The 21,727-nt window shown below is 48.6% G+C and overlaps 2 protein-coding genes across 3 annotated transcripts; one reads left to right on the top strand and one right to left on the bottom strand.

The window, feature by feature from the left end:
- Positions 1-4: 4 nt before the first annotated feature.
- Positions 5-18,957, bottom strand: LOC115271637 (transmembrane O-methyltransferase). The gene is given in 7 exon segments (XM_029914548.1): positions 5-961; positions 1,451-1,647; positions 2,951-3,221; positions 12,640-12,792; positions 13,734-13,939; positions 18,549-18,686; positions 18,855-18,957. Coding segments are annotated over 6 exon segments (1,230 nt in total). The 5' UTR covers positions 18,631-18,686; positions 18,855-18,957; the 3' UTR covers positions 5-640.
- On the top strand, positions 5,541-11,431 carry LAMTOR1 (late endosomal/lysosomal adaptor, MAPK and MTOR activator 1). 2 transcript variants are annotated; one of them, XM_029914556.1, is made up of 6 exons: positions 5,541-5,724; positions 6,560-6,614; positions 9,529-9,674; positions 9,922-9,999; positions 10,330-10,456; positions 10,799-11,431. In XM_029914556.1, exons 2-6 carry the CDS (start codon positions 6,582-6,584, stop codon positions 10,889-10,891), a joined length of 477 nt encoding a protein of 158 aa, XP_029770416.1. In that variant the 5' UTR covers positions 5,541-5,724; positions 6,560-6,581; the 3' UTR covers positions 10,892-11,431. The 2 variants fall into 2 exon arrangements, with proteins under 2 accessions (XP_029770416.1, XP_029770415.1); XM_029914555.1 differs by lacking the exon at positions 6,560-6,614 and having other exon boundaries at positions 5,543-5,724.
- Positions 18,958-21,727: the final 2,770 nt, after the last annotated feature.

Here is a 21,727-nt window from a genome sequence, read left to right as displayed (position 1 = left end):
CGTGTCTATTCCCTAATTGTTGGTCGGGCCCCGAAGAATCCAGTATCTTCTCTTGAGCTTTAGGGAGAGGGCATACAAGGAACTTCAGGCAAGCATACTAGACCATGTGGTCCAGGGCTAGGGGTGGCCCTGGCCCTGGGCCCAGGCTCCATGACCATTTTCTCGGACTCAGCTTGTACCCATTCCTTCTGAGCCTCTAACTCAGTGTTTACTGTTTCCTTTGATTCTACCTGGAATTGGATAGATTGAGGAGGGAAGGCTTCTGAGTTCTAGAGCTAGGAGTCCCCTGGGGATTTTCCACCCAGCTTCCTTGGTATTAACAAAGCAGATTAAATCATCAAGCAGCACAGGGACTCCCTTGGACTCACTCAGAAAATCAGTGACAGAGTTGGGTTGGGAGGTCAGGCCTCTTTCCTGTCAATCCATGGCTCTCTGGAAGGAGAGGGGCCAGTGGAACCAAGCATCCTGAAAGAACTTGATGCCTTATGTCAGTGTAGAACTGGAGTGGGGCAGATATTGGAGGACAGCCTACCTAGCCCTGAGCCCAGCATGTGTCAGGTCACAAGCAGGGAGAGGAAGGGATGTTCTGAAGTCCTTGCTTCGGTGGGGGTGGAGAGGCAGCAGTCCCCTCCCCTGGACCTTAGCCAGGCCCTGCATAGGTGAGCTGGGCTATGCCGTCCTTGATGGCAGGGAAGTCAGGGAGGCCACTGTGGTGGAGGCGGCAGCGGTAGCGGCCACAACTCTTGGCATACTGCAGGAAGCGGGGTGCACCAGGGAACAGCACGTGGTCAGCCAACACAGTGGCACCAGCTGGCAGCAGGGCATGGGCCTCCAAAAGCTGCAGGTCTCTCAGGTAACATCGGGGCCGATGTGCCAGGAGCACCAAGTCTGCCTGACTCAGCCGGTACTGGGTTCGTAGGCGTGGGATTACCTCCTCTGAGCTACTTACGATGAGCTCCACCTGTGGGGGTGGGAGGAGGTGGAGGTGAGGGTGGGAGGGTCTGTTCTCCCACACCAGACTCCCTCAGACTCTGGCTTACTTTATGCCAGGTCCTGGCCTAGGTTCCCACAAGTGTTCTCATATTTTCTCTGTCCTCAGAACCCAAGAAGTCAGGATCAGTATTGTGATTTCCATTCTGACAATGATGAAGCTGACGTTCAGAGGATAAGTCCTTTGCCCAAAGTCATACAGCTCACAAGAGGTAGACTTAAGGTTTGGACCCATATTTGCTGGGCTCCAGAGACCTTCCCCTTAGCTGCTCTTTTGTCATTGAGCAGCAATTATGAGCAAATGACTTGGAGCAGGACAGGAGTTCACACATCACCCAGGGTCACACTCCCCTACATGAGCTGCTGCTGTCTAGGTGGGATTCCCTTACTGGGGAGGCCTGGCTAGGGCAAGGTTGGGGATGGAAGGGAAGATACCAGGGTTAGGGAGGTGGGGGCTGACCGTGTGCTCGTCGAAGCCAGCCAGGCGGATGAGTTTTTCAGCCACTGCTGCCGTGCGTGGGTTCCACTCCACAGTGAGAAGGCGGCCCCCTGGGGGCAGGGCACGGGCAATAAGCAGTGTGGAGTACCCACAATGGGTGCCCAGCTCCAGCACGCAAGCAGGCGCCTTCTCCTCCACCAGCCGCATTAGGATTTGACCTGGGGGGAAGATGGCTTATTGCAGCAGACATGGGAGATAGATTCAAACCCCTGATAGAAAGGGAATTCAAATGCCCACCTGCCTCACTGTAGCCTTCAACCAGTGGGGGTGTCCTCTGTGGACTACAGCTCCAGCTGCCCTGCTGGTCCTCTGTCCTTCCAGGTTTTCAGTCTCATCCTCGTACCAGCCACTAGCTATCTTTCTAACAAACAAATGTGACTCTGTTGCTCCTTCGTTCCTATAATCCTACAGGCCTTTTGAGATTGAACTTGGGATGCTCAGCCTGACATTCAGGACCTTCTTGGTCCTGCTCCTATCCAACCTTTCCAGCTCTTCCCTTCTGTAGACTGTACCATAGCCCAGAGTCAACCAAGTCACAGCTGGCTTACTCCTTCATGCTGCATTAGTATATGTGGCTGGCTTTGCCCCTCCCCACCCTTGTCCTTGTCTGCTTGGCCAAATTGAAAACAATCCTTATAGGCTCCATTTAAATATTGCTTCCTCTAGGAGGGCTGCAGCAGAAACAAGCACCAGACTCTTGAGAGACCTTTGCTAGAACTTCCAGTTTCATTCCTCCTTGTTTTGTTCATTGGGTATCTTTCTAATCTGAGAATTGGAAAAATTTCTTCAGATTTTAAAAGCACTTGTGGGGGCACCTTGGTGGCTCAGTTGGTTGAGGCTCAGGTCATGATCTTGCTGTTTGTGATATGAGCGCCACATTGGGCTCTGTGCTAACAGCTCAGAGCCTGGAGCCTGCTTCAGATTCTGTCTCCCTCTCAGCCCCTACCCCATTCATGCTCGCTCTCTCTCGTTCTCTTTCTCTCTCTCTCTCTCTCTCTCAAACATAAATAAATAAATAAATAAATAAATAAATAAATAAATAAAAGCACTTGTGCCAGGAGCTGGGACTGAGACAAAGCCTGAATGGGATGTGGGAGCCTCCGTGGTGAGGGGAGAATGAATCAGCACAGATAATTACAAAGTATGGATTACGTGCTGAGATGGTTATCCCCTTTGTATTATGCCCCCCTCTGAGGCTAGCATTTATGGCTGCTTCATCCGTGTGGCCTCGACCTCCTTTTCCAACCCAGCACTGAATACATGCCTAGTACAAAAGGGATGGCAATAAGTGTTTGCTAGATGAATGAATAACTGCCCAGCCCCCTCATTTGCAGAGGAGAAAAAAAGACCCAGAGAGGATCAAAGAACCTGCCCAATGCATCCAGTAGGCAGTGGCAGATCCCAGACCTTCCTTAACATCTTGGGGGTATTTCCTGAAACAGAAGGCTAGGGAACACTGACCTTTGACAGGCCCCATGTGGCCCAGGTACTCGCAGTGGCTGCTCCAATGGTCCAGGGTGGTGAGAATATGACTGGGGTCTCCAGGCAGGGCATGAGTGAGCACATAGCTGAAGGCCCGCTCCTCAATCTGCAGCCCTGACAGGCAGTCTCGGAGGCTCCGCAGCAAGACCATACGCACCAGCAGTCGGAAATAGTGACGGTACCGCACCAGCAATGTCACCACCAGTGGCAGGAAGGCCAGTGCGATGGCGGGGGACATAGTCCCTACTGGCTCTGGGGTAAAGGGAGGCAGACCGGGAAACCCACACCCACTATTTGCTTGTCATTTGTATTATCCCTATATTTTACAAGCCATGGCTCAGAAAGCCTGTCTTTTGTCCAGAGTCACACAACAGAACTGGGATTTGAATCTGAATTGGTCAGATCCCAAGCTCATGTACTTGTAAGGACTCCATGCTAGTCTACATTCTGCACCCAACCTCAGACCACCTCTTCCCACTTCTGCCCCCTGATCCTGTCTTCACCTTACTTCTCCCACCCATTTCTCCTCATCTCTGTTGTCACCCATCCGGGACCACTTTCCAGTCTTCTGAAATACCCTACCCTCTCCCCTACCCTCTGCCTGCATCTCCTCTGACCCATTACTGTGGAGAAAAAGAGCGCAGCTTTGTAGTCAGAAACCCCTGCAGGCCCTGTGTGTTGCCTCAGTAAAAGGCAATCAAAACACTCCATAGGGTGTTAGGATGAGATTTCTTCCCACCCCTCCATCTGCTCTTCCCTGAGGGTGGGAGGAGTCCTTGATTCTAAATTTCTTCTCCAGTTCTGCCTCCTCTCCCCTGCATTTAACTTTTATGTTCTTTCTCAGGATTCCTTGTACAAGCACATACACACACGGCACACGCTTCTCCCCTACTCAAACCTCTTCTCCCAGGCTCTATCCTTAAGAGAGATAAGTGCTTTCTCCTCTCCCATAGCGTGAACCATCCACCCCTTCCTCCAGATCTGACCCTTGTGAGCCCCTGGTGATGGTGGGGACTAAAGGTGAAAGTAAGAATGTACAAATGGATGTGAGTAGGTGAGTGATAGTGAGTTGAACTGGTGTGCTTGGGAACCCAAGAGCCCTGCTTACCTGGGCTGGAGACTTCTGCGTGGGGAAGATCAGAGCCTAGAAAGGAGGGGGAGGCCTTGAGGCCAGAGAACTCTGAGGCAGGCTGGACCTGTTCTCAATTATTGATGCAGAAGCTGCTGCTGTTACCTGAGACCTGGAGTTCAAATTACTAGCTGCAGGAACAAGGTGGGGCTGACTCCTACCCTTTATGAGCCCTAAATTTACAGAACGGCAGGGTCTTGATTTCAGGGGTGATAACAGCTCCTGGGTTTGGTGACTTCTCCAACTCCTTGTATCAGGACATGGGTCATGGTGTGAGCCAAGGAAATGGGAAGCTGTAATTCAGTCAACTCAAAATTCAAGTTTTATTTAAGCAAATGCCAGGAGTTGCCGAGAGGAGTCAGATCTTGTCCCATTCCTCCAGGAACTCCCAAGTTTAGTGGAAGAAACTGATCCAGAAAACAGAATAAAATATAATGCAAGTCTTCATGGACACAGGGACTTTGGGCTATTCTTTGGAACCTCTGTATATCTAGACAGAGCAGTGTGTGGCACATCACAGACACTAATTGTTTGATTTGATAAATGAATGGAGCTATGCCGAATACGGATTAAGCACAAGGAGCTGGGGATGACAAGAAAAGAATGGGGTCAGATATGGCAATCAGGAGGATATTGTTTGTATTGAGGCCTGAAGGCAGACTTGGAGGGGGTACGGTGTGGGAAGTCCAGAAAGTCAGTCAGGAAACTGCAAATAAATTATTTCCAATCCCTGCACCACCACCACCATTACCGGCAACCTCAGGACCCCAGTGCTGAAAAGGGAGGCAGGTGTCAGGGTCTGTAAGATGTTTAATGACAGACTTGGACTTGTGTTCAACCATATGGGATGGTTCTAAGGAAAACACTGATGGTCAGCTTTGGAATTGGGATTACTATAGTTGATGTAAAAAAAACAAGATTGAAGAGAAATGCCTGCGGGCAAAGAGACTGCGAGGTGGCATCTCTCTCTTCCAGGATTGAACTCTGCTCCGCTTAGGCTTGAGAAGGAATAAGAACTCTGCTTCCAGTATGTCTCCCATCCCCCGTACAGGTTGACAACTCCGTTGGGGTTGAGTCCCAACTTGGCGCTGGACAGCTGGGTCCAGTGTTGTGCCGGGAGACTCTGTGCTCCAGGAGTGGAGGGCCTGAATCCCACTAGCCCCTCGGATTGCATTTACGGGAGTATTGGTATAAGTTCGCTCACTGGCCCTGGAAGGTAGCCTGGCAGCCACGCGACCACGCAGTATACCTCACGAGGGCTTTTTTAGCCGGTGGCGGCTGACTCGAGTTCCAACACCGAGATGAAGCTGAAGTCATGTGACCCGCCCACTCCCTTTCATCGCATCACGTGCCTCGCGGCTTGTCAAGCGAGGTGAGCCTTCTCATTGGTTGGCGGTGATCATGCGGTGGAGGCGGGGCCGGAAGCCTTGGTTGCGGCGGCAGCTGTGGGGCTTTTGGAAGGGATAGGCGGGGAATAGGGTGGCTGCTCGCTGGATGCAGCCACGGGTCATGTGACCGGAAGGGCTCCCGACGGACGCCGTCCCTCCTCGTCGCGGCCTGAGCCCCCGGCCCGACCCCGGCCATGGGGTGCTGCTACAGCAGCGAGAACGAGGACTCGGACCAGGTGCGGCCGCGGCGGGCAAGGCTCAGGGACGAGGGTTGAGAGGCTAGGGCGCGGGGCCCAGAAAAAAGTCCCCAGCAGTACGGGATTGCAGGGCTCACCTAGTACGGAGGCCGGGAGGGGACAGATTACGGAGGAGACGCCCGGCCGGGCTCCTACCCCTGTTAAAGCCCCAGCTTTCTCTACACAGTCTCCGCTTTGGGGTGTGTAAGCAGCCGCCTGTCCAGCTCGCTCCCACCCCTTTCATATTATCCTACCTTTAAACCTTTATAGACTTCAGAATCTTTAGCCTCGGTCCTTGGGAAACACTGTCTTCCCAGCTTCCTGTGCTTTTTCTGTGCTTGTATGAGCGGGCTTTGTGAATCCATTCTAGAGATGGGTAAGCTGAGGCTCAGAGTTAGTTTGTCCTAAGATGAATCAGGAATATGTGTATGCTCTTAGCCCCTGGGGTTGGAGAAGGAAGGTCACTGCAGTTTAGAGTCAGAGAAGGCCTCTGGAAGTATGTGGCATTTGAGTTGACCAGTAAAGAGTTTAATAGAGACCCTGACATCAAGACGTTTTGGGGAAGCAACAAAGAGGGTTTCACTTTTACTGGACTGGATTAGAGGGATGGGATGGGAGCTCAGTTTGGCCTGCTTACGTGCAGTTTGTGTTTGGGGTCTGAGGGTTCCTTTAGCTAGAGGGGTGCTTGTCCTGGGAATTTGACTGTAGACCTGATCACTTTGCAGAAAGGATGAAGCTGAGAAGACTGTCCAGTTTTAAGTTCTCCCTCTTCCCCTTGGTGCATTCTCACTTCTCCCATCTTAATCTTTGCCCTGCCTGCCTGATCTCCCTTTAGGAGTGGGGAGACCTTCCCAAGGATGAAGTCTCAAGCTCTTGTCTCGGAACTTAAGGTGCAACATTTGAACATATTCTAGACACATAGACAACAAAAGGATTTCAGCAAGTAACTCAGTCTAGTGGGGAGATGGTCACAGAAGTGGATTATATGATTGGTATTTGGGAAGTAGGTCTTTCCCCAATGACTCATATGAAACTATTTTGGGTTAAGAACTTAAGGTGAGGAAAATGTCATTTGTTTGAGGGGCATGGGTGTCTCCCTCATTAATTCTCCAAATCCCCAATGAACACATACTCCTAGTTCCTGTACCTTACGCCTTAGACATACCTTATGTCCACTACCCCTCACTTCATCCCAGCCTCTTAGAGGAGATAGTATTCCTGCCCACTGGGAAAACCGTGGCTTAGTGGGAAATTGTCTCCTAAAGGGTAACACAAACTCTTGTAAGGAATGAGTCAAGAAGGGTAGTGCCTTCTAAGAAAGGATACCAGCTTCTAGCTGGGAGAGCTGGGCTTGTTGCTCTCCTGAACTTTCATCATCTTCTTGACAGGCTCCCACTTCTGTTTCTAACCCCCAAAAAGGTGCTCAGTCAGTGCTGGGTGATTTGAGTCTTCCAGTGGCAAAGTTCTACAAGCCATTCACTATCCCAAAGCCCTTTTCTTAGCTCTTGGGCAGGCCCCTCCCCCACTTTAATCTCTGCTCCTTTGTTACAGTAAAAAGAAATAAATGACACATTTTCATAGGTTTTTTATAGTTCTCTCATTTGACTTTTATCAAATGTCATATAGGTGCAGGTTATGTACTTAAAGGCAAGGAAAAAGTTCAGAGAAGCCAAGATATTTAGCCAAAGATACAAAGCTAAGTAATACTATCAAAGTATCTTGATACCAAGCCATGTGCTTTATCCATTGGGCCAAAGTATCTTGATACCAAGCCATGTGCTTTATCCACTGGGCCAACCTGTTCTTTTCAGCTATACCCATAGACCAGGTGACTAGTCATGGGCAGATCATGTATATGTGTTTGTGCTAGAATAGACAGGGAAAGCCTGTCTCCTGGGTTGACACTGACCAAGGGACAAACATTGGTGTGAAACAGCCCCTCCATGCTCCTCTTGCCCTTAGGGGTGGGGTGATGTTATTTGTTCACTCTGATTGGGGGTAGTCTGGCTTCTTCTGGGAGTCTAGGTCTCAGGAAAACAACATTGTTCTTGAAAAATCCCTGATAGAGGTGAGGGACAGGGGGCACCTTGTCCTACAGAAAGATCTGTCTGAAGTAGGGCTGGGAGAAGGATGGCACACAGGAAGAAAATTCAACATTCATTATGGAGCCAGCTTTCCTTTGAGATAGGTTGATCTTTAGCAAGCATTTTGTCCTTCTAGCCCTTGAATACTTACTTAGTCGGTGTTTTGAGGAGGAGGAAGAGGGTATGTCTAGGAGTTGGGAAGTGATAGGGCAGAATCCCACAGGTTCTGTCTCATGCTTTTGGGAACTGTAGACGCTTGGGCAACCTAGGCTTGAGAAGGAAGAATATTGTGAAAAGGCTGGGCCTGCCTAGGGTGGGGCAGGCGGGCAGGAGGAAGTGGCCTTCTGTAAGGAGAGTTGTGGAGTTGTGGGCAGGGGAACTGGGAGCCCACAGTGGGAAGGTCTGTGGTAGGAACTGAGATCTTCCTGGAGTGGAGCACTGGGGGTCTGGCACTGAGGGACTGGTGAGTCAGCATTAGGCAGGACAGGGCCCCTTGTCCTTGGCTGTCCTGGGCACCCTTGTTCTTTATGGCTTGGATAGATACTCAGGTCTGCTTATCCAGTTTGCAGCTGACATAAAGCCAGCAGGGATTTGCAGCGGATAGGCTCAAGACAGGGTCGTATTCAGAGAGACTGCAGTAGATTAAAATAAGGGGCTGGAATAGGACAGGGAGAAATACACACAGAGTTGTGTAGGACCAGGGAGACTTGGTTTGGCTCCATGTTAGTTCTGGGGGTTGTGATCATTGGACTAAGCTAGCAGTAACAGGACTACCGGAAATTAGCAAAACCACACAAATAGAAGTGTGGTGGCTTGGCAAGGGAGGGGACAGCTGCACTGTTCGGGTCAGATTTCACTGGGTGCACCAAGTTTGGTTCTGGGAGTCATACAAAGAAAGCATTAGAAGAGAGTAAACACCTGAGAGTAGAAGGGACCTGCCCTCAAGAAGGGAACACACTTGGACTGTGTGATCCAGAGGCTGGGACTCTTGTTCTGAGACTATATGAGGAGTATAATTTTCTGGCCTCACTGGGCCTCCATCCTGGGTGCAGACAGCCTTTCTGGGAAGGGCCTGGTCTGGGGGATCAGGAGAGCCATTCTTGGGTTCCTGACTTCCATCAGTTTCTAGACGTCACTCCTCTGGCTTCCAGCTTCCAATATTCCTTCTCCATCAGGTGCTATACTGTTTTCTGAAGTTCCAGAGTGGTTATGGAGTATATGCTTTGTGCCTCTGTTTTCAGGGCCTCTAAGGCTGCTTGGATCTACTTTAATTCATCCTAGACCACAACTCAGCTAAGCTCTGAAGGGCAGGCAGGACTGAGCCTTATCTGACATTCCATACACTTCAGCATTTGGGATATTTTTTGGTGCTTAAAACTCAGAGCTGGGCTGAAAGAAGAGCCCAAGAAAGGCAGGTTGGACTAAAGGCTCCAGGGTTGGGGTGCCTGAGTGGCAGTTGGTTGAGTGTCTGATTCTTGATTTTGGCTCCAGTCATGATCCCAGGGTTGTGAAATCCAGCCCCACATCAGCTCCAGCCCCAAATCAGACTACATGCTGAGTGTTGAGTCTGTTTAAGATTGTCTCTGTCTCTCTCCCTACCCCTCTTCCCTGCTAGCCTGCGCGTTCTCTCTCAAATAAATAAATTAGTTAAATAAATCTAACTAATTAAATAAATAAACAAAGGCTCTGGGGCTGACTTCTCCCCCATGGCCTTTCCTAGGACCGAGAGGAGCGGAAACTACTGCTGGACCCTAGCAGCCCCCCTACCAAAGCCCTCAATGGAGCTGAGCCCAACTACCACAGCCTGCCTTCCACTCGCACAGATGAGCAGGCCCTGCTTTCCTCCATCCTTGCTAAGACAGCCAGGTGAGCACCACAGGACCAAGCCTGGGCAGAGCTTTCTCCATCCCTGTTAAAGGCTAGGATGGACTGGGCCCAGGACATGGGGGATGGGACAAGGTCAGTGGCAAGAGGTGCCTTTAGGCCCAGCCTTGCTCCAGTGAGGAGGCAAGGACACTGGTGTCAGATAGCCCTGGAATTGGAACTTGGCAGTGAGTCCTGTGTATCCCTCTTGAAGCACCTGTCATGTTCCCTCTGCCTCCTCTCCCCAAAGCAACATCATTGACGTGTCTGCTGCGGACTCCCAGGGCATGGAGCAGCATGAGTACATGGACCGGGCAAGGCAGTACAGGTGAGACCTGGCCAGCTTGGATCCCCCCTCAGGCTACTTGGGTCCCTCCCCGGCCCTCCATCCCTTATCCAGCTTTGGAGTCTGCGCTCCAGTCCAGGCTCCTTGTTTGAGTGTAGCCCAGGAGATTGACAGCAAATCTCTCTGGTACCTCAGCAGATATGTGTGTCAGCCCTGTTTGCCCCATGACCCTCAAGGATGCAGAGGCCAAGGGAGGTGGGCTTGGAGTGGGTTTGTGGTGGGCAGAGGCCACTGTCCCCCTCTGGCCTGAGGGAGTGAGACTTGCCCAGACTGGCCTGACTGACTGGCCACCCCATTCTCCCTCTTGGCCAGCACCCGCTTGGCTGTGCTAAGCAGCAGCCTGACCCACTGGAAGAAGCTGCCACCGCTGCCGTCTCTCACCAGCCAGCCCCACCAAGTGCTGGCCAGCGAGCCCATCCCCTTCTCTGACTTACAGCAGGTGAGCCACCCCCTGGCCTGCCGCTGCCCACCCTTCCTGTGCTGCCCAGGCTGTGGTGGAGGGTTCACCTCTCTGTCTCAGAGGCAGCTGGGATGTGGAGTTAGGAAGCCTGGTAGCCCAAGCACCTTGCTCACTATCACCTCTCTTACTTTGTGTCTTCTCTGCTTACTTTGTTCTCTTTCTCCACTTTGTTCTTTTCCATTTTTCCCATCCTTGCCTTTCTCTTTGGCTTTCTATCCCCCATCATCCCCTCCTCTCTTGCCACCCAATCCACCTCCCCGGCTTTCCGGATCTCCCTTCTCATTGCCTCTTTTCCTCTCCTCCCTGGTCCTTCTGTCTCAGGTCTCCAGGATAGCTGCTTATGCCTACAGTGCACTTTCTCAGATCCGAGTGGATGCAAAAGAGGAGCTGGTTGTACAGTTTGGGATCCCATGAAGAGAGGGATCCTTGGACAGCTCTTCTCCTCTCTTCACCCGTCTCCACCCTGCCTCTCCTGGCCCCCGGCCTCACTGCGGCTCATACAGTACCCTAACCTGCTACTAATCACAAAGAAGAGTGTGGAGGAGGAGAAGAAGCTGGAAGGCTGGAAGCCTGAGCAAGTGAGGATGGAGCAAGGGAGGGCAGAACCATTTGGGACTGGCGTTCAAAGCCCTGGCCAGGGATGGGGTGGGGGTCAAAAGGCTAGGGCCTAGTAGGTCTTCACTGTCACTGGGAAGGTGGAGGTACCACTGTGAGAGGGTGATCCTTAGGGGGCCTGTGGGGGGGGCCCCCTTCCCACCCTTTCTCTTGGCTTCACTCCTGCCCCTCTCTCCCTGACTTGGTGCTCACATGCACCTCACTAGGGTTTGTGACCAGGGTCTGGGCGAGCTTGAATTTGAACGAATTGAGTTTGTATATCTAGCACCCTGGGTTTTTACATGTTTGAGTTTTTGTTTTGGTTTGTCACTCTCGATAAAGGAAGTGTATTCATCTGTGTGCTGGTTGCAGCCTGTCTGTCCTGCCCACCACCCTGGTACTACTGGTCTGGGAGCAGTGAGATAGATGAGGGGGAGGGGGATGTCTGGTAGGGGCATTAAGAGGAATCCAGGAGATAAGGGTTCAGGGTTCCCAGCTCTTAGCTGGAACTTGGCTGGGGCTAACCTCAGATTGGATAAGACCGTTGCTTGTCCCTTCTCTGGTGATGAGAACACTGTCAAAGTGAACAAACTTGAATCTGAGGCAGCTCTTGCTGTTGGGGGCCCTGCCTCAAGTTCAGTGGAATTACCAACAAGCCCAGGGTTGGGGGGATAAAGGTAGACCAAGAATACTTGATATGGAGCCAGCAAGCCAGTGTTTTCAAGCAGAAGATTCCCTTTATCACATGAAATCTCAAGCAGAATCCCAACATGTAAGAGCAGAAGGACCCTGATCTGATTGAAGTCGAGGTTCAAAGATCACAGCCTGTCATCTTTTCTGAGGCATCTCCACAAACACATGGGTAGCACTCTGTGAATCAGCTCTAACCTCAGGATATCTGAATTGAAGAGTAAAGAAAGGGCCCAGAGAGGTGAGGTAAGTCTCCCAAGGCCATATAGTAAAGCCAGGTCTCTTGTGTCCCAGGCCAACAGGCCTTTTCCTCCACTGCCTCCCTCTTTCAGCAAAATAACACTGGAGCTACTGGCAATTGCCCGAGTCGGAGGACATTTTTACATGACACGGGTGACTTCACACCGCTCAGCTGCTCAAATTGTTTATTGTTAAACCAAACTAACCATCCTCTGGCCTTCAGGACTGCTGGGGCCTGGGAACCTCAGAGCGTATTCTGCTTGATCCGGAGCTTCTTGGGCTTGATGTTCATGCGCTTCCACACTTCAGCTGTGGTGCGGTCTGCCTTGGTGACCCCACTGAAGTCGAATGTAGTGATCCGGGGCAGGGTGCACAGCACATATTGCCTGTGGGGAAGACTCAAGCTGGGGGCCAGTCCCGCACCAGAACCCCTTTCCCCTTCCACCAGTTGCCACTATCTTCCCTAAATGTAAGGAATGGAGGGACTTAAGTATAATTTGGGGGGAGACAGTTTCTCCTGATAGGCAAGAAATGCCTAAAGGTGTCTACTCCTTTCCCTGTCCCAGCATGGCAGAATGATGGTGCTGGATTTCATATCTTCCCACCTCCTTTCCCTCTCAGCTCCAGGGGCAGGGCACTCACCTATACCCCTTCTCTTCCTCTATGGGATTCCCATGGAGTGTCAGGCTCCGGAGCCGAGGGAGGACAGCAAGCTTGTTCACTTCTCCCAGGCGCTGGATGCTGTTGCCATGGAGATAGAGGACACTGAGGTTGAAGAAAGTTGTCAGGACCTGTTGGGGGAAGGAAACCGAAAGCCAGAATGGACAGGGCTCTCGATCTGTGCTCAGGACTGGCTTGCAGGCAAAGAAGGAAGAGTTTGAGAAACAACTTGATTTCCAGTCTCTGCCATCCCCCTGCAGTCACTGTAGATAACTCCAACCTACTTATCATTTAACTTTGAAGGGGCACAGGGATATCACGTTGACACAGAGCTGTGATCTAAGGCGCAGGAGATATGAGCCTGGGTCCTAGCATAGCCACCGACTTGCCAGGTGCCTGGGCTCTCTTGCCTCTCCCTGAGCCTTAGCTGGCCCTACACTGAAGGCCTTTTCAGCTCTGGTGATCTAAGATTCTTTCACAATAGGGGACAGGGATACCGAGCATCATGCTAGGTACATAAGAGAAGCTTTGAAATAGTAGTTAATTGGGATCCCTACACCTGGGGAGTAGTTTTCTAGTCATGCTCTAGCTGCTTTCCCTCTGCTAGGGATCCTGGACAAGAAAGGGCCAGTTCTGTTTGTTTCTTAAAATTTGAGTCAGAGTTCATGGAAAATCAGTGCTGTGGGCTAGCTACCTCTTCCACAAAAGAACTCAGCACAAAGCACAGTGGGTGCCTCATAACAAGAACTGTGATTTTACTGCAGCCTGCTATGTGCCAGTTGGTTTTCATAATTCTCATTTAATCCTTACAGAAGCTTTATGATGCTGGCATATGCTCTCCATTTTTTCAGACAGGGATGCTGACATTTTGAAAGGTTGGGTGTCCTTCTCAAAGTCATACAGTAAGATCTAGGATTTGAACTTACATTTGTCTGAGCCTACAGCATGTACTTTGCAGTGCACCACGCTACCTTACTACTTTTTTGATAATATGCGGGAAGTAGAGAGGCTGGGAGCCAGCCAAGGTGGTTTCAGGCCCATCCTGACTGGACTCACAGGGCTGGGTACTCACAGGGTCAATCGAAATCAGGTCGTTAAAGGAGAGATCGATCCAGGCCAGGTTCTCTGGATGCTCCAGAAGCAGTGAAACCACATGCCTGAAGTCTTTCAGGTCAGCGAGGACATTGTTGTTCAGCCACAGGGACTGGGTCAGGGACTTCCCTGACTTTGAGTGTCTTAGTGGTCGTAGCCCTGTTCTTGGCTCCTCACTTGTCAGATCTGTGGGGACAAAGTGAGACTTGGGTTATCATGTCTGCTTTTCTGTCTTAGGGTTGGGAAGGGACAGAGCCGGGTGGATTTACAGCCCAAGCTCTATCAGGAGGGGCTGGCAAGACCATAGCCCCATGCTTGAGTCTAGTATGACTCTACCAATGGTCAGTCTAGGACCCCATCCCACAGGCCCCAGGAATCCAAATAAGCTTGGCCTGAGGGTCAAAGACTTCCCATCCCAAACTCTTGGTTTGGGTCACATAGTCCCCTCATGTCTATCATATCATTGAGTCCTCTGTGTACCACCCCTGTTTGAGGGGGTGAGGGAGGCAAAATCACTCTTAACTTTATGGAAGTTAAGAACTAGAGTTTCATGCTTGAATCAAGATGATAGCACAAAATTTACATTTATCCACTGGTGGAGCCCATAGCATTTACCTCAGTACAACACACTCTGATGTCCTCTCTGTCACATTAATGTTGAGCAACTGTGTATGTGCCAGATACTGGATATATAGCAGTAAGCAAAATAAGAGATCATCCATGCCAAACTCTGTATGAGTAACAGGGTAGGGATGAAGCAGTTGTTTGTGCCTTGGAGGAGCTCATATGGGCAAGTTGAAAACAAACTGGCAATGTCAAAGCGACAGAATTACAAAGTGGGGCTTTTAACCTAGTCTGGGAGCCCAGGGAGTTGAAACCTGCAATGGAGCTCAGTGGATCAGGAGACATTAACAAAGCAAAGGGTGGAGAGGGTGACAATAGCATGACAGGAGCAGCGGCATGAGGTGTGGAACAGTGTGTTTGCATGGGCATGTGCTGCACAAGATGGGCAAGGAGGAAGAAGACAAGGAGCCTTGAATGCCAGGCTGAGTGTTTTGGACTTTATCCTTTGGGCGATGGGAAGCCACTGGAGGGTTTAAGTAAATGAGATTATTCAAATCTCTCAACATAGAAGATTTTTTTTCAAGTTTATTTTTGAGAGAGAGAGTGCACATGAGCAAATGGGGGAGGGGCACAGAGAGAGGGAGAGAGAACCCCAAGCAGTCTCCATACTGTCAGTGGGGAAGCCAATGCAGGGCTCAAACCCAGGAACTATGAGATCATGATCTGAGCCACCCAGGAGCCCCTCCTTCTTTTTTAAGTTTATTTATTTTGAGAAAGAGATAGCACTTTGGTAAGGGGGAGGGGGAAGAGAGGGATAGATAAAGAGAATCTCAAGTAGGCTCTGCACTGCCAGTGTGCAGCCTGCCGTGAGGCTTGAACTCATGAGCTGTGAGATAGAGATCCTGGATAAGAAATTTTATTTCTTAAAATTTGAGTCTGAGTTCATGGAAAATCAGTGCTGTAGTCTAGCTACCTCTTCCACAAAAGAACCCAACACAAGGCACACTTGGTGCCTGATAACAAGAGCTGTGATTTTACTCTTGAGCCAAAATGAAGTCTAGACTTAACTGACTGAGCCACCCAAGCTGTAGTGTGGAGTGTGGATTCAAGGAAGTGGATGGGACTGATGATGAATGTGGCTCTTTCAGTCATCCAGGCAAGAGATGAAGTGGGACAGAAAATCAGCATGACTTGATGGTTGATTGGATGTAAGAGTAGAAGAACAATCAAGGGTAGTGCCCAGTTTCTTGTTGGTGTTGACTGATAAGGAATTAGAAAGATAGAAACTGGGGTTGGAAAGCTTGGCCTTGGTGTGTGTCTGAGTTTCCTATAGTACAAAAAGGTGGAGAAGAACACATCTGGATATGAATGTCTGAAGCTCAGGAGACAGACGAAAATCATTAGCATAGAAGGTGTGCAAGTTAGAGAAACAGATGAGATTCCACAGGGAGAGTGAGGGTAGAGAGGAGGGACAAGGAGGAAGGGGAGGCTATTAATCAGTAATGAATAATCTGGGAGGGAGAACCACAAGATAGCTCCGGGAAGTCCATAGTTTATGAGTTTCAGGAGATAAGGATTGAAAAGTAATTTCAGCAACTCTGAAGCCCCTTGTAACCTTGGTGAGGACTGTTTCAATGAAACGACTGGGGCCTAGGGGCAGAAGCTAGATTGGACTGCGTTCAAGGGTGAATGGATGACTAAGGAAATATAAGCAGGTAGTGTAAACAACACCCTCAGAAAGTTTAGCCAAGGAGAAGACAGAATAGGGAACACAGTAATGCTACAATTCATCTGTGTAGGCCCCCACTCACATTTTGACAAATGAGGTCCAGAGAGAAGACAGGCCCTGCCCAAACTCATAGTGGCAGAACCAGATACCAGTTGTGGCTAAGGTGACTATATTTTTCCTGTTTTCCCTAAGCCTTTCATTACTTGACTAAACCTGTCTCTGGAAGTAAGTATTTAGGTTTTGCTGAACCTGGCCTGCTGTGGTCACTCCCCTCAGCTCTCACTGGACACGCTTTCTCCCTCCCACCCCTCCCAGTGTTAACTTCCTCTCCGCCTCAGCTGCACATCCAGCAGCATCCACTAGATGGTTCTCTGCCTTATGCTGGAGTGAGCAGGAAGTGGGGGGGGGGGCGGATTGGGAAGGAGGTGGCAAAAGGACACTGGAGCAGAGCCCTCCAGAGCTCATGAATAAACTCTTTATCCTGTCTACCCCCCTCATATCCCGAGAACCCCCAATGAAATAACACAGCTGAATAAAAGGGTTAAAATAAACCCACATATACATTAGCATCCAGTCTGATGAGGCAGCAGCTTAGGGAATGCCACCAAGCATGGGCTGATCTCCAGCTCAGAAGTAGCCACTAGCGGGACTGTGCTGCCTGATACTCGAGGCTTCTGTTGGGGCTGCACCATGGTATCAAGGGTGGAATAGCGTATCCCACTGCCACAAGCTTCTGTTCCCTTCAGACTCCACCAGGGTAGTGCACTGCTTGAGGATCTGTTGAAGCACCTTGTTCACAGTAGGCCAAGGCTGGTCTGGAAAATGGACCACAAATACCAGCACCCAAGGAACTGCGGAGTGTTTAGCCCTAGGAAGACCGGAGGAAGCGTGATCCTGTGTTCTTAGCTATGAAAGGTTGCTGTCCAACTTTTCCACATGTCCCTAGAGGGTGGGAGCTAGTTTGATGATAACTTATTTGCATCACTCCTCACCTCATAATGGGAGGGGTTCGTAAGTGAGTGTCATAGGAGACTCCCTTAGCACCATAGGTTCATGAGCAGAAGTTACAGGATTTGGGGTTGGATGTGGCCTAAAGTCCCTGCCATTTCAGAATCTATAATCCGTCTATTGATTACTTCAGCAAATAGCTTATCAAGTGCTCCTAAACTCTTTCCACAAGCTCTGCGGAACTGGAGGGCCTTTTGGGGCTTGGATGTGCCTCTCCTTTTCACCTCCTTACAACATTGTGCTCCCAGCAAGGAGCACAATGCCTGGCATGTGTATATACACATGTGCTTAATAAATAGGTGCTCAGTAAATATTTAATGATTGAATGGAAGACAGGGCATCTGTACAGATCCTGGTTTGTGCTGTGGAATTATCCTTGGTTGTAGTAGATTGTCCCCTCATTCTGAGGGTTCCAGAGAGGACAAAGCTATTTCCCGCTCAGAGCTGAGAATTCCCGCTCAGAGCCATACTTTCTTCCCTCATCTGTCACCTCAGCTGTCTTGTACATGACCATTATAGCTCAAACCCTTGTGAAACACAGACTCCATCAATTAGGAGTGATGCAGTGCCCCATAAAAATCATGGTAGGTGAGTATATGTCCATGACAGAACATGAGTTACCACTGAGGCTGAGTGAACCCAGTGGTAGTACCCTAAACACAAGCCAAGGCTAGTACCTCCTGGATAACTGTTTGCCTTTTTCCTGAGCTTAAAAGTAGCCACCAGTTGCCTGTGCATGAAAACCAAAGCCAGATACTGGGTCTAGGATATGTGGGTGCCAGCATGTATTATTTGAGGACAGATAGCAAAATCTGCAGATAGCAGAACTCCCTTGGGAAGAAGCATATTCTCCTGAGAATATGATTCTCTCTCTCTCTCTCTCTCTCTCTCTCTCTCTCTCTCTCTCTCTCTCTCTCTCTCTCTGTGTGTGTGTGTGTGTGTGTGTGTCCCTTCCTGAAGAGTATGAGCCACCTATTTTCAAGGACGTTGAATAATAAAGTAGGGATGAGCATGGGCAGTGCTGGAACCTGCAATAAGTATGGGTGATGATGGAATAAACTTGGATATGACTGGAATGAATATATGAGATTTGTCAATAAATATTTAAACCAGAAACATGCCCATTGTTAATGAGACCTTGCATGTTTTACCAGTGATCAGAATAGGCTTGTGTCCTCAGAGGAAAGAGAGTTCTGCTTGTGTTTTCATTAGTTTCTTCCTCTCTTCAGGTAAAAACAGGAGAATAAAACCATTGGCTGATAGACTGGTTGCCTAATTTTCTTCCGCCTGACTTTACTGTTGTAGCTTAGCTTCTTTCAAAGATGATCAATTATCCCTCCCACTCCTACCACCTCCCTACCCCCTACTCCTCAAAACAACAAAATCTGCAAGCATGCAGGAATTTAGGCTTTTAAGCAAAAGACTGCTTTCTCCCTGGGGACCATACCCAGCCTGTTGCCATGGTGAGTGGAGTGCTGTGCTCTGTGGGCTGACCTTGCATGATGTGGATGCTTCTGAAGGAGAAGTCAAGAGGGGGCTCTTGCACCGAAGTATTCATATAGTCCTCTTTGCTCATAGCTCAGGCCATCGTTTGTCAGGTGTAAGCATTGGCCCAGGGAGTCCGGGTTCAGCCTGGGAGGACAGGGAACGACTGGTGTTGCAGGTACAAAGGTACAAGGGGCACAGACCTTCTGGTATTCCCATAGCCCCCCACCCTTGCTTTCTACCCCCACTCCAGGCTTTCCTGGCTGCATTTCTATTTTAAGATATTAAGCATGATTCCTTCCATTTGTACGGTACCTTCCTACTTCTCAGAGCACCTTTACACCCTTAGAGCTCATTGATAATTGTAACACCCATTTCTACTTTTCACACAAAGAAACTGAGACCCCAGGATGAAAGCACTTGCCGAAAGTTAAGCCAATGAGTCAGGAGGCTGCAATCACAGTCTCCTGAATCCTACTCTGAGCCCTTTGTGCTACTCCATAGTAGTTACCATGGAGGCTGTCTTGGTACCTACACTCTGGTGACATCAGCTGGGCTATTCTATTGTTTAACAAACTCTTGAGTGCCTGCATTGGATCTGGTGTCTGACAGCCCTTTGCAGTCTGACCCAGCTGTGGATTTGTTACATCTGCTCAGCTTGTCTGTCCCATTTCCTTTCCATCCAAAGACCCTATTTTCATCCTCATCCTGAATACAGTCATATATACATAAAACCAGAGACTACCTCAGTCACTCACCTGTCACTGATGCCTGATACTCCACCATTAGGGATTCATTCCTTTGGGTTCAGGGATTGTTCCCTGTTAAAATGGAAATACCCCTAAGGGGGGTGAACACATTATCAGTCATTTACAATGTGATGTGAATTGTTTCATCAGATCCTTTCTAAATCCAATGAATTCAAGTAAAGCAGAGACGTTTTCAAGAAACTGGGGAGAGCCATGAGAATACTACTCACCTCGAAAGAAGAGAGCTGAAAACACTTTACCAAGGGGTTTTGTATGTGACACATACAAATAAAAGACAGACTGACAAGTGCATGTCCCAGTCAGCCTCCCCTTCCTCATTTCATCCACAGCCATCACTGCCTTTGCATTTACTATACTTCATCTGCTTTCCAGAAGGATTTGAGGTAGTTTACAACAAAAACACATCAAACAGGATGCTTTATGGAACAAAGTGTTCAACTGAAATATAATGAAATGCAGACCACATAATTTTTTTTAAGTATGTAGTTTAAAATTTTCTAGTAGCCATAAAAAGTTAAAAGAAACAGATGAAGCTTAATACATTTTATTTGACCCAATATATCCAAAATATTCAACATATAATTGCTATTAATAATTGAGACATTTTACACTTACACAGCACATCCCAGTTTGGAATGCTACCTGTCAAGTGCTCAACAGCCATGGGTGATAGTGGCAACCAGACAGGGCAGATGTAGGAAATGGAAACAGGAAGAGAAAGATTAGAAAGCAAATTAAAGAAAGGAGAGAGATGTACCAAACAATTAGGAAACAGCATATATTCCTGGCAGCCAAAGTAAAAAGGGAAACATTAGGATACGCAGTTCTCATCATTTGATTCAAAGAAGCAAACTGATTGCAGAAAATGAAATCCATGCATCCTCTTAAAATGGAATTTCCCTTAAAAACTATGGACATAATAGCTTATAATTCAGCTTAATACAGTTCAAGTAAATTCCTTTTTTGGTGATTTCACATGTGTCGAAGAATGGAAAGTGAATGATGTCTTCCTCTCAAAAAGCAGTAGTCTTAACAGAGCTTTGTGGAAGTGCTACCTTGAGTCACTTCACAGCTGAATTCTCTTATCAAATCGGGACTGACCTGGTAGGCACAGACTGTTGATTAGGGAGACCAGAATCTTTTGGGTATCAAATCAACAGACAGACAACAATGAACACATGCTTTTCCAGAAACACAGGAACCTGGCTTGTGGGCTCACTGAGACCGAGAAGCCCATTCTACTTGAGCACCTACAACAGGTTTGATGCCTTTGAGAGATTGGATAATTTTCTCAAAGTCCTGGGTTAGGACCGCAGGGTTCTGCACTACTGGACATGGATTTTAGCTTAGAATATATAAAGGCAGAATTTTATCAGTTTCCTTGACCATCAAAGAACCTTACTCAGTGCAGTTCCTAAGAACTTCTGATTTTGTGATGTACCAGCTCCTCGTGTGTTTTTCTGGATTAGTATTAAAAATGGAGCCACCCAGGTGTCCCACTTTATTTTTAATTTTAAAAGTAACATAAGTGTGCCTGGGTGGCCCAGTTGGTTGAGCATCTGGCTTCAGCTCAGGTCATGATCTCAAGGTTCGTGGGTTCGAGCCCCGTGTCGGGCTCTGTGCTGAAAGCTCAGAGCCTGGAGCCTGTCTTCAGATTGTGTCTCCCTCTCTCTCTGACCTCCCCTGCTCACACTGTCTCTCTCTCTCTTTCAAAAATAAAATAAAAACACTAAAAAAAATTTTATAAAAAAAAGTTGGGGCGCCTGGGTGGCTCAGTCAGTTGGGCCTCCGACTTCGGCTCAGGTCAGATCTCACACTCGTGGGTTCGAGCCCCGCATCGGGCTCTGTGCTGACAGCCAGCTCAGAGCCTGGAGCCTGCTTCCGGTTCTGTGCCTCCTTCTCTCTCTGCCCCTCCCCCTCTCATGCTCTGTCTCTCTCTGTATCAAAAATAAATAAAACGTTAAAAAGAATTAAAAAAAAAGTTAACATGATAGCTGAATAAAGTCAAACAACATAGAGAAGTACATCAAGTAGAAACTAAAAGTCTCCATCTTACTAAGAACAATCATGATTAACCTTTGGGAATATAACCTCTTAGAAGACATGTATACAAAACTGTATATACATACATACAGATGAGGAAAGAAGCTGTGATAAAATTTTGTTCAAAGTACAATGGGCGCATGTATCAGCTGTTGCTGTATAACAAACCATCCAAAACCATAGTTTAAAACCTATAGCTTAAAACAATACACATTTATTGTTGTTTCCAAGTCTCTCAGCTATATTAAATGCTGCATTTTAAATGCAGCATTTTAAAATGAACACTTACTGTCTATTTGTAAATGTACTTTTAAAATTCTACTTTATAACTGGGTTAACTGACATACAACATTATGTAAATTTAAATTATACATA

Source organism: Suricata suricatta, chromosome 11, assembly GCF_006229205.1.
Source record: "Suricata suricatta isolate VVHF042 chromosome 11, meerkat_22Aug2017_6uvM2_HiC, whole genome shotgun sequence".
Classification (NCBI taxonomy): domain Eukaryota; kingdom Metazoa; phylum Chordata; class Mammalia; order Carnivora; family Herpestidae; genus Suricata; species Suricata suricatta.
This window is presented reverse-complemented; position numbering and strand designations above follow the sequence as displayed.

Coding starts and splice junctions, on each gene's coding strand:
- LAMTOR1 (XM_029914555.1), top strand. CDS start 5,683: ATGGGGTGCTGCTACAGCAGCGAGAACGAGGACTCGGACCAG. Junction 5,725..9,528: donor AGAACGAGGACTCGGACCAG/GTGCGGCCGCGG, acceptor GGCCTTTCCTAG/GACCGAGAGGAGCGGAAACT. Junction 10,000..10,329: donor GACCGGGCAAGGCAGTACAG/GTGAGACCTGGC, acceptor CCTCTTGGCCAG/CACCCGCTTGGCTGTGCTAA.